We start from the raw sequence: 16,871 nt of genomic DNA on the forward strand, positions 1-16,871 counted from the left end.
TAGGCCAGTGTAGGAAGAACCAGCCATCAGATACAGCCAGGACCGGGGAGCCATAGGCCAGTGTAGGAGGAACCAGCCATCAGATACAGCCAGGACCGGGGAGCCATAGGCCAGTGTAGGAGGAACCAGCCATCCGATACAGCCAGGACCAGGGAACCATAGGCTAGTGTAGGAGGAACCAGCCATCAGATACAGCCAGGACCGGGAAACCATAGGCCAGTGTAGTAAGAACCAGCCATCAGATACAGCCAGGACCGGGAAACCATAGGCCAGTGTAGTAAGAACCAGCCATAAGATACAGCCAGGACCGGGGAACCATAGGCCAGTGTAGGAGGAACCAGCCATCAGATACAGCCAGGATCAGGGAACCATAGGCCAGTGTAGGAAGAACCAGCCATCAGATACAGCCAGGACCTGGGAACCATAGGCCAGTGTAGGAGGAACCAGCCATCAGATACAGCCAGGACAGGGAAACCATAGGCCAGTGTAGGAGGAACCAGCCTTCAGATACAGCCAGGACCAGGGAACCATAGGCCAGTGTAGGAGGAACCAACCATCAGATACAGCCAGGACCAGGGAACTATAGGCTAGTGTAGGAGGAACCAGCCATCAGATACAGCCAGGGCCAGGGAACCATAGGCTATTGTAGGAGGAACCAGCCATCAGATACAGCCAGGATTGGGGAACCATAGGCCAGTGTAGTAAGAACCAGCCATCAGATACAGCCAGGACCGGGAAACCATAGGCCAGTGTAGGAGGAACCAGCCATCAGATACAGGCAGCACCAGGGAACCATAGGCCAGTGTAGGAAGAACCAGTCATCAGATACAGCCAGGATCAGGGAACCATAGGCCAGTGTAGGAGGAACCAGCCATCAGATACAGCCAGGACAGGGAAACCATAGGCCAGTGTAGGAGGAACCAGCCATCAGATACAGCCAGGACCAGGGAACCATAGGCCAGTGTAGGAAGAACCAGCCATCAGATACAGCCAGGACAAGGGAGCCATAGGCCAGTGTAGGAGGAACCAGCCATCAGATACAGCCAGGACCAGGGAACCATAGGCTAGTGTAGGAGGAACCAGCCATCAGATACAGCCAGGGCCAGGGAACCATAGGCCAGTGTAGGAAGAACCAGCCATCAGATACAGCCAGGGCCGGGGTACCAAAGGCTAGTGTAGGAAGAACCAGCCATCAGATACAGCCAGGACCGGGGAACCATAGGCCACTGTAGAAAGAACCAGCCATCAGATACAGCCAGGGCCGGGGAACCATAGGCTAGTGTAGGAGGAATCAGCCATCAGGTACAGCCAGGGCCGGGGAATCATAGGCTAGTGCAGGAAGAACCAGCCTTTAGATACAGCCAGGACCAGGGAGCCATAGGCCAGTGTAGGAAGAACCAGCCATAAGATACAGTCAGGGCCAGGGAACCATAGGCCAGTGTAGGAAGAACCAGCTATTAGATACAGCCCAAACCAGGGAGCCATAGCCCAGTGTAGGAAGAACTAGCCATCAGATACAGCCAGGACCGGGGAACCATAGGCCAGTGTAGGAAGAACCAGCCATCAGATACAGCCAGGACCAGGGAGCCATAGACCAGTGTAGGAGGAACCAACCATTAGATACAGCCAGGACCAGGGAACCATAGGCCAGTGTAGGAAGAACCAGCCATCACATACAGCCAGGACCAGGGAACCATAGGCCAGTGTAGGAAGAACCAGCCATCAGATACAGCCAGGACCAGGGAACCATAGGCCAGTGTAGGAGGAACCAGCCATCAGATACAGCCAGGACTGGGGAACCATAGGCCAGTGTAGGAAGAACCAGCCATCAGATACAGCCAGGACCGGGGAACCATAGGCCAGTGTAGGAGGAACCAGCCATCAGATACAGCCAGGACCGGGGAACCATAGGCCAGTGTAGGAGGAACCAACCATTAGATACAGCCAGGACCAGGGAACCATAGGCCAGTGTAGGAAGAACCAGCCATCAGATACAGCCAGGACCGGGGAACCATAGGCCAGTGTAGGAGGAACCAACCATTAGATACAGCCAGGACCAGGGAACCATAGGCCAGTGTAGGAAGAACCAGCCATCAGATACAGCCAGGACCAGGGAACCATAGGCCAGTGTAGGAAGAACCAGCCATCAGATACAGCCAGGACCAGGGAACCATAGGCCAGTGTAGGAGGAACCAGTCATCAGATACAGCTAGGACCGGGGAACCATAGGCCAGTGTAGGAGGAACCAGCCATCAGATACAGCCAGGACCGGGGAACCATAGGCCAGTGTAAGAAAAACCAGTCATCAGATACAGGCAGCACCAGGGAACCATAGGCCAGTGTAGGAGGAACCAACCATTAGATACAGCCAGGACCAGGGAACCATAGGCCAGTGTAGGAAGAACCAGCCATCAGATACAGCCAGGACCAGGGAACCATAGGCCAGTGTAGGAGGAACCAGCCATCAGATACAGCCAGGACCGGGGAACCATAGGCCAGTGTTGGAAGAACCAGCTATCAGATACAGCCAGGACCAGGGAACCATAGGCCAGTGTAGGAAGAACCAGCCATCAGATACAGCCAGGACCAGGGAACCATAGGCCAGTGTAGGAGGAACCAGCCATCAGATACAGCCAGGACCGGGGAACCATAGGCCAGTGTAGGAAGAACCAGCTATCAGATACAGCCAGGACCAGGGAGCCATAGACCAGTGTAGGAGGAACCAGCCATCAGATACAGCCAGGACCAGGGAACCATAGGCCACTGTAGGAGGAACCAGCCATCAGATACAGCCAGGACCAGGGAACCATAGGCCACTGTAGGAGGAACCAGCCATCAGATACAGCCAGGACCGGGGAACCATAGGCCAGTGTAAGAAAAACCAGCCATCAGATACAGCCAGGGCTGGGGAACCATAGGCTAGTGTAGGAGGAACCAGCCATCAGATACAGCCAGGGCCAGTGAACCATAGGCCAGTGTAGGAAGAACCAGCCATCAGATACAGCCTGGACCGGGGAGCCATAGGCCAGTGTAGGAGGAACCAGCCATCAGATACAGCCAGGGCCAGTGAACCATAGGCCAGTGTAGGAGGAACCAGCCATCAGATACAGCCAGGGCCAGTGAACCATAGGCCAGTGTAGGAAGAACCAGCCATCAGATACAGCCAGGACCGGGGAGCCATAGGCCAGTGTAGGAGGAACCAGCCATCAGATACAGCCAGGACCAGGGAACCATAGGCTAGTGTAGGAGGAACCAGCCATCAGATACAGCCAGGACCAGGGAACCATAGGCTAGTGTAGGAGGAACCAGCCATCAGATACAGCCAGGACCGGGAAACCATAGGCCAGTGTAGTAAGAACCAGCCATCAGATACAGCCAGGACCGGGAAACCATAGGCCAGTGTAGTAAGAACCAGCCATAAGATACAGCCAGGACCGGGGAACCATAGGCCAGTGTAGGAGGAACCAGCCATCAGATACAGGCAGCACCAGGGAACCATAGGCCAGTGTAGGAAGAACCAGTCATCAGATACAGCCAGGATCAGGGAACCATAGGCCAGTGTAGGAAGAACCAGCCATCAAATACAGCCAGGACCAGGGAACCATAGGCCAGTGTAGGAGGAACCAGCCATCAGATACAGCCAGGACAGGGAAACCATAGGCCAGTGTAGGAGGAACCAGCCATCAGATACAGCCAGGACCAGGGAACCATAGGCCAGTGTAGGAGGAACCAGCCATCAGATACAGCCAGGACCGGGGAACCATAGGCCAGTGTAGGAGGAACCAGTCATCAGATACAGCCAGGACCGGGGAACCATAGGCCAGTGTAGGAGGAACCAGCCATCAGATACAGCCAGGATCAGGGAACCATAGGCCAGTGTAGGAAGAACCAGCCATCAGATACAGCCAGGACCAGGGAACCATAGGCCAGTGTAGGAGGAACCAGCCATCAGATACAGCCAGGACCGGGGAACCATAGGCCAGTGTAGGAAGAACCAGCTATCAGATACAGCCAGGACCAGGGAGCCATAGACCAGTGTAGGAGGAACCAGCCATCAGATACAGCCAGGACCAGGGAACCATAGGCCAGTGTAGGAAGAACCAGCCATCAGATACAGCCAGGACCGGGGAACCATAGGCCAGTGTAGGAGGAACCAGCCATCAGATACAGCCAGGACCGGGGAACCATAGGCCAGTGTAGGAGGAACCAGTCATCAGATACAGGCAGCACCAGGGAACCATAAGCCAGTGTAGGAGGAACCAGCCATCAGATACAGCCAGGACCGGGGAACCATAGGCCAGTGTAAGAAAAACCAGCCATCAGATACAGCCAGGGCTGGGGAACCATAGGCTAGTGTAGGAGGAACCAGCCATCAGATACAGCCAGGACCAGGGAACCATAGGCCAGTGTAGGAAGAACCAGCCATCAAATACAGCCAGGACCAGGGAACCATAGGCCAGTGTAGGAGGAACCAGCCATCAGATAAAGCCAGGACAGGGAAACCATAGGCCAGTGTAGGAGGAACCAGCCATCAGATACAGCCAGGACCAGGGAACCATAGGCCAGTGTAGGAGGAACCAGCCATCAGATACAGCCAGGACCGGGGAACCATAGGCCAGTGTAGGAGGAACCAGTCATCAGATACAGCCAGGACCGGGGAACCATAGGCCAGTGTAGGAGGAACCAGCCATCAGATACAGCCAGGATCAGGGAACCATAGGCCAGTGTAGGAAGAACCAGCCATCAGATACAGCCAGGACCAGGGAACGATAGGCCAGTGTAGGAGGAACCAGCCATCAGATACAGCCAGGACCAGGGAACCATAGGCCAGTGTAGGAGGAACCAGCCATCAGATACAGCCAGGACCGGGGAACCATAGGCCAGTGTAGGAAGAACCAGCTATCAGATACAGCCAGGACCAGGGAGCCATAGACCAGTGTAGGAGGAACCAGCCATCAGATACAGCCAGGACCAGGGAACCATAGGCCAGTGTAGGAAGAACCAGCCATCAGATACAGCCAGGACCGGGGAACCATAGGCCAGTGTAGGAGGAACCAGCCATCAGATACAGCCAGGACCGGGGAACCATAGGCCAGTGTAGGAGGAACCAGTCATCAGATACAGGCAGCACCAGGGAACCATAAGCCAGTGTAGGAGGAACCAGCCATCAGATACAGCCAGGACCGGGGAACCATAGGCCAGTGTAAGAAAAACCAGCCATCAGATACAGCCAGGGCTGGGGAACCATAGGCTAGTGTAGGAGGAACCAGCCATCAGATACAGCCAGGACCAGGGAACCATAGGCCAGTGTAGGAAGAACCAGCCATCAGATACAGCAAGGACCGGGGAGCCATAGACCAGTGTAGGAGGAACCAACCATTAGATACAGCCAGGACCAGGGAACCATAGGCCAGTGTAGGAAGAACCAGCCATCAGATACAGCCAGGACCAGGGAACCATAGGCCAGTGTAGGAGGAACCAGCCATCAGATACAGCCAGGACTGGGGAACCATAGGCCAGTGTAGGAGGAACCAACTATCAGATACAGCCAGGACCAGGGAACCATAGGCCAGTGTAGGAGGAACCAGCCATAAGATACAGCCAGGACCGGGGAACCATAGGCCAGTGTAGGAAGAACCAGCCATCAGATGCAGCCAGGACCAGGGAGCCATAGACCAGTGTAGGAGGAACCAGCCATCAGATACAACCAGGACCAGGGAGCCATAGACCAGTGTAGGAGGAACCAGCCATCAGATACAGCCAGGACCAGGGAGCCATAGGCCAGTGTAGGAGGAACCAGCCATCAGATACAGCCAGGACCGGGGAACCATAGGCCAGTGTAGGAAGAACCAGCTATCAGATACAGCCAGGACCAGGGAGCCATAGACCAGTGTAGGAGGAACCAACCATTAGATACAGCCAGGACCAGGGAACCATAGGCCAGTGTAGGAAGAACCAGCCATCAGATACAGCCAGGACCAGGGAACCATAGGCCAGTGTAGGAGGAACCAGCCATCAGATACAGCAAGGACCGGGGAACCATAGGCCAGTGTAAGAAAAACCAGCCATCAGATACAGCCAGGGCTGGGGAACCATAGGCTAGTGTAGGAGGAACCAGCCATCAGATACAGCCAGGACCGGGGAACCAAAGGCCAGTGTAGGAGGAACCAGCCATCAGATACAGCCAGGACCAGGGAACCATAGGCCAGTGTAGGAGGAACCAGCCATCAGATACAGCCAGGGCCAGTGAACCATAGGCCAGTGTAGGAGGAACCAGCCATCAGATACAGCCAGGGCCAGTGAACCATAGGCCAGTGTAGGAAGAACCAGCCATCAGATACAGCCAGGACCGGGGAGCCATACGCCAGTGTAGGAGGAACCAGCCATCAGATACAGCCAGGGCCAGTGAACCATAGGCCAGTGTAGGAGGAACCAGCCATCAGATACAGCCAGGGCCAGTGAACCATAGGCCAGTGTAGGAAGAACCAGCCATCAGATACAGCCAGGACCGGGGAGCCATAGGCCAGTGTAGGAGGAACCAGCCATCAGATACAGCCAGGACCGGGGAACCATAGGCCAGTGTAGGAAGAACCAGCTATCAGATACAGCCAGGACCAGGGAGCCATAGACCAGTGTAGGAGGAACCAGCCATCAGATACAGCCAGGACCAGGGAACCATAGGCCAGTGTAGGAAGAACCAGCCATCAGATACAGCCAGGACCGGGGAACCATAGGCCAGTGTAGGAGGAACCAGCCATCAGATACAGCCAGGACCGGGGAACCATAGGCCAGTGTAGGAGGAACCAGTCATCAGATACAGGCAGCACCAGGGAACCATAAGCCAGTGTAGGAGGAACCAGCCATCAGATACAGCCAGGACCGGGGAACCATAGGCCAGTGTAAGAAAAACCAGCCATCAGATACAGCCAGGGCTGGGGAACCATAGGCTAGTGTAGGAGGAACCAGCCATCAGATACAGCCAGGACCAGGGAACCATAGGCCAGTGTAGGAAGAACCAGCCATCAGATACAGCAAGGACCGGGGAGCCATAGACCAGTGTAGGAGGAACCAACCATTAGATACAGCCAGGACCAGGGAACCATAGGCCAGTGTAGGAAGAACCAGCCATCAGATACAGCCAGGACCAGGGAACCATAGGCCAGTGTAGGAGGAACCAGCCATCAGATACAGCCAGGACTGGGGAACCATAGGCCAGTGTAGGAGGAACCAACTATCAGATACAGCCAGGACCAGGGAACCATAGGCCAGTGTAGGAGGAACCAGCCATAAGATACAGCCAGGACCGGGGAACCATAGGCCAGTGTAGGAAGAACCAGCCATCAGATGCAGCCAGGACCAGGGAGCCATAGACCAGTGTAGGAGGAACCAGCCATCAGATACAACCAGGACCAGGGAGCCATAGACCAGTGTAGGAGGAACCAGCCATCAGATACAGCCAGGACCAGGGAGCCATAGGCCAGTGTAGGAGGAACCAGCCATCAGATACAGCCAGGACCGGGGAACCATAGGCCAGTGTAGGAAGAACCAGCTATCAGATACAGCCAGGACCAGGGAGCCATAGACCAGTGTAGGAGGAACCAACCATTAGATACAGCCAGGACCAGGGAACCATAGGCCAGTGTAGGAAGAACCAGCCATCAGATACAGCCAGGACCAGGGAACCATAGGCCAGTGTAGGAGGAACCAGCCATCAGATACAGCAAGGACCGGGGAACCATAGGCCAGTGTAAGAAAAACCAGCCATCAGATACAGCCAGGGCTGGGGAACCATAGGCTAGTGTAGGAGGAACCAGCCATCAGATACAGCCAGGACCGGGGAACCAAAGGCCAGTGTAGGAGGAACCAGCCATCAGATACAGCCAGGACCAGGGAACCATAGGCCAGTGTAGGAGGAACCAGCCATCAGATACAGCCAGGGCCAGTGAACCATAGGCCAGTGTAGGAGGAACCAGCCATCAGATACAGCCAGGGCCAGTGAACCATAGGCCAGTGTAGGAAGAACCAGCCATCAGATACAGCCAGGACCGGGGAGCCATACGCCAGTGTAGGAGGAACCAGCCATCAGATACAGCCAGGGCCAGTGAACCATAGGCCAGTGTAGGAGGAACCAGCCATCAGATACAGCCAGGGCCAGTGAACCATAGGCCAGTGTAGGAAGAACCAGCCATCAGATACAGCCAGGACCGGGGAGCCATAGGCCAGTGTAGGAGGAACCAGCCATCAGATACAGCCAGGACCGGGGAGCCATAGGCCAGTGTAGGAGGAACCAGCCATCCGATACAGCCAGGACCAGGGAACCATAGGCTAGTGTAGGAGGAACCAGCCATCAGATACAGCCAGGACCGGGAAACCATAGGCCAGTGTAGTAAGAACCAGCCATCAGATACAGCCAGGACCGGGAAACCATAGGCCAGTGTAGTAAGAACCAGCCATAAGATACAGCCAGGACCGGGGAACCATAGGCCAGTGTAGGAGGAACCAGCCATCAGATACAGCCAGGATCAGGGAACCATAGGCCAGTGTAGGAAGAACCAGCCATCAGATACAGCCAGGACCTGGGAACCATAGGCCAGTGTAGGAGGAACCAGCCATCAGATACAGCCAGGACAGGGAAACCATAGGCCAGTGTAGGAGGAACCAGCCTTCAGATACAGCCAGGACCAGGGAACCATAGGCCAGTGTAGGAGGAACCAACCATCAGATACAGCCAGGACCAGGGAACTATAGGCTAGTGTAGGAGGAACCAGCCATCAGATACAGCCAGGGCCAGGGAACCATAGGCTATTGTAGGAGGAACCAGCCATCAGATACAGCCAGGATTGGGGAACCATAGGCCAGTGTAGTAAGAACCAGCCATCAGATACAGCCAGGACCGGGAAACCATAGGCCAGTGTAGGAGGAACCAGCCATCAGATACAGGCAGCACCAGGGAACCATAGGCCAGTGTAGGAAGAACCAGTCATCAGATACAGCCAGGATCAGGGAACCATAGGCCAGTGTAGGAGGAACCAGCCATCAGATACAGCCAGGACAGGGAAACCATAGGCCAGTGTAGGAGGAACCAGCCATCAGATACAGCCAGGACCAGGGAACCATAGGCCAGTGTAGGAAGAACCAGCCATCAGATACAGCCAGGACCAGGGAGCCATAGGCCAGTGTAGGAGGAACCAGCCATCAGATACAGCCCGGACCAGGGAACCATAGGCTAGTGTAGGAGGAACCAGCCATCAGATACAGCCAGGGCCAGGGAACCATAGGCCAGTGTAGGAAGAACCAGCCATCAGATACAGCCAGGGCCGGGGTACCAAAGGCTAGTGTAGGAAGAACCAGCCATCAGATACAGCCAGGACCGGGGAACCATAGGCCACTGTAGAAAGAACCAGCCATCAGATACAGCCAGGGCCGGGGAACCATAGGCTAGTGTAGGAGGAATCAGCCATCAGGTACAGCCAGGGCCGGGGAATCATAGGCTAGTGCAGGAAGAACCAGCCTTTAGATACAGCCAGGACCAGGGAGCCATAGGCCAGTGTAGGAAGAACCAGCCATAAGATACAGTCAGGGCCAGGGAACCATAGGCCAGTGTAGGAAGAACCAGCTATTAGATACAGCCCAAACCAGGGAGCCATAGCCCAGTGTAGGAAGAACTAGCCATCAGATAAAGCCTAAAAAAAGGGAACCATAGCCCAGTGTAGGAGGAACCTGCCATCAGATACAACCTTTCCACTCTATATCTAAACCTTAAAAGAAAAAAATGGCACCGGACTTAAAATTTAACCCAGGATAGTGATACAGGCCTTTTTGTAATACATTTTCTGCAGCTAATGTGAAGAATAGTTAAGTTAATAATACTTTGGAAGCTTTCAAATTATTTTCTTTTCTTTCATTAAGAATAAATTGACTGAACAGTTGGCACCCTCTATTAATTTAGTGATGTTTATTGTAGTAATGAAGACACTGCAAGCAATTTTTGCACTTAAGTTACTGTTTACAAATTCGAATTGTTGTGTATCTACAGGCATCCTAACAAATCACAATGAACTGCCGTTCAGAGGTATTGGAAGTGTCTGTAGAGGGCCGTCAGGTAGAAGAGGCAATGCTGGCGGTACTACATACTATACTTCTTCACCGTAGCACGGGCAAGTTCCACTACAAGAAGGAAGGAACCTATTCTATCGGCACTGTTGGAACTCTGGACATTGACTGTGATTTCATAGAGTTTACTTACGTCAGAGTTTCTTCAGATGAGCTGGACAGAGCTCTGAGGAAAGCCGTTAGTGAATTCAAGGTGAGACAATTGGATTTTCTTTAAAGTTTTGAGTAGGAAATGGTAAGAATCCCTGCCAGTGCCATACGTATGCCAGTGGGGAGATTTCTCTTCACTTTCTGTCCTAAACACACAAAAATAAGTCACCAAATTGAGGGAAATCTTTTTTTTTTTTTTCATTATGCATGGTGGGTGGAAGGAAAGAAAATTGCTTGATTCTCCCATCAACACAGTCAGTGTAGATGGGAGATTCCCTCCCACAGTGCTATTGTGGTCTGCCGGCAGGGAGCACAGGGAGCCTTTCCTGCCAGCAGAACACAAGGATTAGTGTTAAGTTGATTGATGGATCGACTTGCGTACAACCAGGGTGCCCTTACATGGATCGAAATTCGTCCGGTTCCTGCTAAACTGGCTGAATTTTAAGATAGTTGTCAGTGGAACAAGAATCATCATTGAAAGATTTCCCTTCTATTCAGGTTTTAATCACTTTATGTTCTTGTTAAAATGGTCACCAGAACTAATTAAAAGAGGAATCTCCCTAGTGGGGACCCAGACAGCAAAAAAACAGGAAAGGAAGTTCTAATCCTTTACTGCTTTATCCAAAATGAAAAAAAATTGGCTTTAGATACATTTGAAATAAAAAAGAAATAGAAGGAGTTAAAACCCTTCTCTACACTAAAAAAATAAAATGTTTGACTTTAGACTCGAACATCTAGTCAGATGTGCTGCAGTTTACATGTGCTAATAAGGGACATGCTAAAAAGAAAAGTATGCAGAGTGGTAGAGGGATGAGCTTATGAGTCTGCTGCTTCTCCTTTATTGTCCAGTCACAGGATTGTGGCAGGTACAAGACCTAATTGTACTACTTAAAGAAGATCTTCACCCTCGTAATCAAGTTCCCTCCTCTCCATCCCCTCCTTTATACAGGGAGCACACAATTTTTTTTAAATGTATTGTTTGTACAAAAAGAAGTTCTGTCCCGCCTCCCCTTGCACATCATTCGCCTAGGGGTATGACATGTACTGTCCTCCCTTTGCCTCCTGGGTATTGCATACACCTATCCCAAGAGGCATAGTGCTCCATCGATAAAGGAGGCGGGGGGCGGGCCTAGCGGTGCATCATCGCAAGACCTGGGGGGGCGTAACTTGGAAAAGGTAGAATTCTGAGGGGATTCTGTAGGACACAGCTGGATCCACTAGACAGGTGTGTATCTGAAATTGTTACAACCTGCATCAAGGTAGGCAGGGATTTGCAAGAACAAAATGGGGGGTGGGGCTGGAGACCCACTTTAATTGCAGTAGACAAATGTAAGGTCTCCAGGCTGGCTGTGCTGAGTGGCAGGGCTGTATACAGGTGCATCTCAAAAAATTAGAATATCATCAAAAAGTTAATTTTATTTCAGTGATTCAAGTCTAAAAGTGAATCTCATATATTTTATATAGATGCGTTACACACAGAGTGATATATTTTAAGCATTACTTTTTTTTTTTTTTTTGATGATTATGGCTTACAGCTATTGAAAACCCAAAATTCTGTATCTCAGAAAATCTAAATATTACATAAGACCAATAAAAAAAAGGATTTTTAATACAGAAGTGTTGGCTTACTGAAAAGTATGTCCATGTACAGTGTAGTATGCACTATACCAATACTTGGTTGGGGCTCCTTTTTGCATGACTTACTGCATTAATGCGGCGTGGCAAGGAGGTGGCACTGCTGAGGTGTACTATACTTCTTCTTCTGAGGAAGCCCAGGTTGCTCTCATCTACCTCTTGACAATACCCCACAGATTCTTTTTGGGGTTTAGGTAAGGTGAGTTTGCTGGCCAATCAAGCACAGTGATACCATGATCATTAAACCAGGTATTGGTAGTTTTGGCAGTGTGGGCAGGTGCCAAGTCCTGCTGGAAAATGAAATCAGCATCTCCATCAAGCTGGCCAGCAGAGGGAAGCATGAAGTGCTTTAGAATTTCCTGCTAGAGGGCTGCGTGAAATTGATAAAACACAGTGGACCAACAGCAGCAAATGACATGGCTCCCCAAATCATCACTGACTGTTCAAACCTCACACTGGACCTTAATGCTACTTGGAATCTGTGCTTCATGGACTGTGCCTCTCAACTCTTCCTCTAGACTCTGGGACCTTGATTTCCAAATGAATTGCAAAATGTTCCAGAGTCCATGAAGATTTAGGGAGCCATGTCATGTGACCATGTCCATGTACATGCTTTTAAATAAGCCAACATTTCTGTATTAAGAATCCTTTTTTTTTTTTTTTTGGTCTTATGTAGTATTCTAATTTTCTGAGATACTGAATTTTGGGTTTTCACTAGATGTAAGCCATAATCGTCAAAATTAAAAAAAAAAAAATCTTGAAATATATTACTTTAACCGGTTGCCGACCGCCGCAGCAAGTGACGTGTATATATACGTCACTAGCCTGTCACTTGCTTGGGAGCCAATAGCGGGCGAGCGCGCTCCCGCCCCGGCATATGTATAGCACTGATTACTGCAGTAATGTCACTGGTAACCCCAAAAGTGTCAAAAATGTCAGTCAAGGGTCCGATCTGTCCGCCGCAATGTCGCAGTACCGTGAAAAAAATCGCAGATCGCCGCTATTACGCGTTTAAAAAAAAACAACAAAAATGACAAAAATCTTTCCCTTCGTTAGTAAACGCAATAACTTTTGCGCAAAACAATCAAAATACGCTTTTTGCGATTTTTTTTTTTTTTTCCAAACATATGTAGCATAAAACAAATTAGCCAAAAATGTTAAATTTTTGATTTTTACATTTTTTTTTTTTGGGAATTTCATATAAAAAAAAATGTGGAAAATATTGTTGTTTTTGCAAAATTGACGCTCTTTTTTTGTTTATAGCGCAAAAAGTAAAAACCGCACAGGTGATCAAATACCACCAAAAGAAAGCTCTGTTTATGGGAAAAAAAGGACGTCAAATTTGTTTAGGTACAGCGTCGCACGACCGCGCAATTGTCCGTTAAAGTCACGCAGTGCCGAATCGCAAAAAAAGCCCAGGTCAGGAAGGGGGTCAAATCTTCCGGGGCTTAAGTGGTTAATTGAATTACTGAAATTAACTTTTTGATGATATTCTAATTTTTTGAGATGCACCTATAATCCCAGGAATAAATGAACAGAAATAAATATCCTTTACAGGTATAACAGCTCTCAGATTCCATATGTATTTTGTCTGCCTATTTGGCTGTTTGTCTTAAAGAGGAGCTCCAGTCTTCCCCAAAAAATGAAAAGTCAGCAGCTTTAAATACTGTAGCTGCTGACTTTCAATATAAGGACACTTTCCTGTCCAGGAATGCAGTAATATCAGCACCCGAGCCGATTCTTCACTAAGGGAAACTGGCAGGCTTCACAACTGCTTTCCTACTGCACATGCACTACTTGAAGCAGATCTTCACCTCTATAGTCAAGTTCCCTCCTCTCCTCCTTTACACGGGGAGTGCATTTTTTTTTTTTGTCTTTAATTTACTTTTTTTTACTAAAAGGAGTTCAGTCCCACCTCCCCTCACACTGTGCTTTGTGAATGGCCCTGCCATCTTCTGGGACCTGTGTATGTCCCAGAAGGAGGAGTAGGAAAGAGGAGGGGCCAGATATACTCGTAGATCACCATGGCGATCCTACCCGGAGGTGGAAGCAGGCACCTGTCAAAACCAGGTACCCACTCCCCCAAAGAAAGTGTTAAATGTGGCAGTGGAGGGGGGGGGGGGATGCAAACAAGTGGAGCTTCTCTTTTTAGGTGGAGCTCCGCTTTAAGTTCATCTTTAAATGTCCATTTTGGGTAGGGATGCACCGATCCAATATTCGGATCAGATATCGGCGCCGATATGGCCATTATAGCTGGATCGGGGGATCGGTAACATCGACCGATCCTCTGGCCGATCTGGTTTTTGCTTAGTAACAGCTCAGCCATCCCTTACTTGGTGTAGTAGTAGTATGAGATGGGAGCCGCTACTTCCTGTATAGTCCCGGCTCACATGCGGAGTGATATCAGATGCACTCCGCCTGTGAATGGAGGAGCCGTACACATGAAGCAGCGGCTTTGCTCTGTACTGCAGCCGCATGCTTTGTGTGTAGCTCCGTATCGGTATCGGCGATTTCACAACGCCAGATATCGGTATCGGATCCAAAAAAGTCAGATCAGTGCATCCCTAATTTTGGGTGGAAGGAATACCAATTTCACACATTTATTTGTAAACTGAAACTTTGGGAAGAAAATACAATAAGCTAAAAGACAGCATTTAACCAGATTCCTAAAGCTTAGGGATTTTGTTTGGTGCACTGTATTGCCTTGTTCAATGAGCCTGAGTGTGTTTGATTAGAATTCTCAATTTATCTACTTTTTTTTTTTTTTTTTCATAGGACGCTCTCAGGAATTCTGGGAATGATGGCATTGGTCAGATTTCTCTTGAATTCTACCAGAAGAAGAAGTCTCGTTGGCCATTCTCAGATGAATGCATCCCATGGGAGGTTTGGACAATCAAAGTCAACATCGTGTCACTGGCCACTGAGCAGGAACGACAGATCTGTAGGGAAAAAGTGGGAGAGAAACTGGGGGAAAAGATCATTAACATCGTGGAAGTGATGAACAGACACGAATATCTACCAAAAATGCCAACACAGTCAGAAGTGGACAATGTCTTTGATACGACTTTGAAAGATGTTCAGCCTTATCTGTACAAAATTTCCTATCAGATTACTGACTCTTTGGGCACATCTGTTACTACTACAATGCGGAGACTTATCAAAGACACACTGGCACTGTAGCCCTGCATGTACCCAAAATATTTATAGAATGGACTGCAATCATTATTTTATGCTCATTAATTACACTGATTGACAAGAAATCATAGAACAGTGTCAAGTTTGTATATAGTAATTCTTTCTTTTAGGGTGTGTAAAATATTGTAATTCTTATAAATAATAAAATATATCCAGATTATTGGCCTTTTTTTTTATTATATATTCTTTTTTATTTATATTCACTGTATTTTTTTTAAAAGTCAGATGTAGTGTAAAAATGTTCTCTTAAAAATCTGCAGATGGTGTAATAATAAAAGTGTGCAGTAGCTGTTGCACTGTGCACTAAATCCAATTACCGTAGGTAAAAAAAATACCAACACACCACATGTTATGATCTCCACCATTCAGTCTGAAAAAGCTTTCGTAAATAGGGGACAATGATATCAAGTATGACCTCGTGAGATCTTTCCTTTGGTATACATACTTTACATGCACATACACAACACCAAAATAATCAAGCGTGTATTTTTTTTTTGGTCTCTATTAGTTTAGCTCTTTGGACGAAATCCTTACTTCCCTTACTGTACTTACTGCACTATAAGCATATTGATTTAAAGGTAAATCAGCCTTGTTCACAAAAGTCTTGGAGTTGGACACAGCATGACAGCAGCACAGGATGCAGAAAGTGATCTCTAGCTCATCTAGGTTGCCATGCCAGCACTTTTACAAAATCGATAAGATCATCATACAGATGCATGCGTCCCACCACTTTTGAATAACATAGGTTGCTAACATACCTGCCATGCTAGAAAATGTTAGCATCCATACAGTAATAAACAGTTTTATATAGCTTTATCATTTTTATTAGTCCACAACATTTTTTGTAGGTTGTTGCTGAATTTTCCCTTGCTTGGAGCAAATCACTATTAAAAAAATAGTACACCTTCAGAGTTAGAATAACTTTAGACTTCCTGGAGTCTGTACAACGCCAATCTCAACTTTAAAGGTGAGTTCTTTCTTTGCTTCAAACCCCTCACATGCACTTTCTCTTCCCTGAAGCAGTAGCTGTGAGCTCAGCGTTTGATAGCCCACTCCTGTAATGGTGGAGGTGAACAATAACAGCGAGTCTCTTAGGAATGTCCTAGCAACAAGGCAGGGTTTGATTATGCGATCTCTGAGAGTTTTTTAGTAAGGTCTCAGGAGGTACGTTAATGGCCTACACCTATAGCAAGTGCAATATTCAACTTTGGTAAAAACAGCACAGTTTGTTTTTATCTACAGATGCCCCATACCTACATAGGCAGTTTTTTGGTAAAAGTGAACTATGCCTTTTAACTCTTTCGCTGCCACAGACATAAAAACTACACCGGTAGCAGTGGCCATCAGGAGTGTGTGTATATCTGACAAGCCAATGGATGGCTGTCAGACGGAAGCAATCAGGCAGTTGGGTAGCCTTCCAATTACTTCCAAACACCCCCTGGTAATTGCTTCCCATTGCGCACCCCTGCTATGTATCCTGAGCTCCATGTGCACATCAGTGTGGATAAGACCAGCATGGCGTGTGACGCTGGGTGGGGTGGGGGAGGGGGCAGAGTGGTCATCTGTCTGCTCCCCTTCTTGCTGACCCAGAAGGGATGTGTAGAATGTCACTTTATGGTCCCTCTTACACTTTTCCTAGCCTGTATGGCTGGGGTGGAAGCTGATGGAATGCAATCTGCATAGCATCAGCCTCATTGGAGAACAGGTTAGACATCAGGGGTCTTTTAGACCCCTGGTGTCTCATTAAAGAAACCGGTCACCAAAAAATCATCCCGTAG

At 49.2% G+C, this 16,871-nt stretch overlaps 1 protein-coding gene across 1 annotated transcript in view; it reads left to right on the top strand.

Moving 5' to 3' along the window:
- ATG101 (autophagy related 101) overlaps window positions 1–15,253 on the top strand; it is a 28,701-nt gene extending 13,448 nt beyond the window's left edge. The window contains exons 2-3 of the mRNA XM_082247097.1: window positions 10,037–10,306; window positions 14,674–15,253. Of these exons, the coding sequence (XP_082103223.1) occupies window positions 10,055–10,306; window positions 14,674–15,078 (657 nt within the window). The 5' untranslated portion in view covers window positions 10,037–10,054 and the 3' untranslated portion in view covers window positions 15,079–15,253. The remainder of the gene's footprint in view (window positions 1–10,036; window positions 10,307–14,673) is intronic.
- The last annotated feature ends 1,618 nt before the right edge of the window (window positions 15,254–16,871 follow it).

Source organism: Pelophylax lessonae, assembly GCF_965119305.1.
Source record: "Pelophylax lessonae genome assembly, chromosome: 2".
NCBI classification, from domain to species: Eukaryota; Metazoa; Chordata; class Amphibia; order Anura; family Ranidae; genus Pelophylax; species Pelophylax lessonae.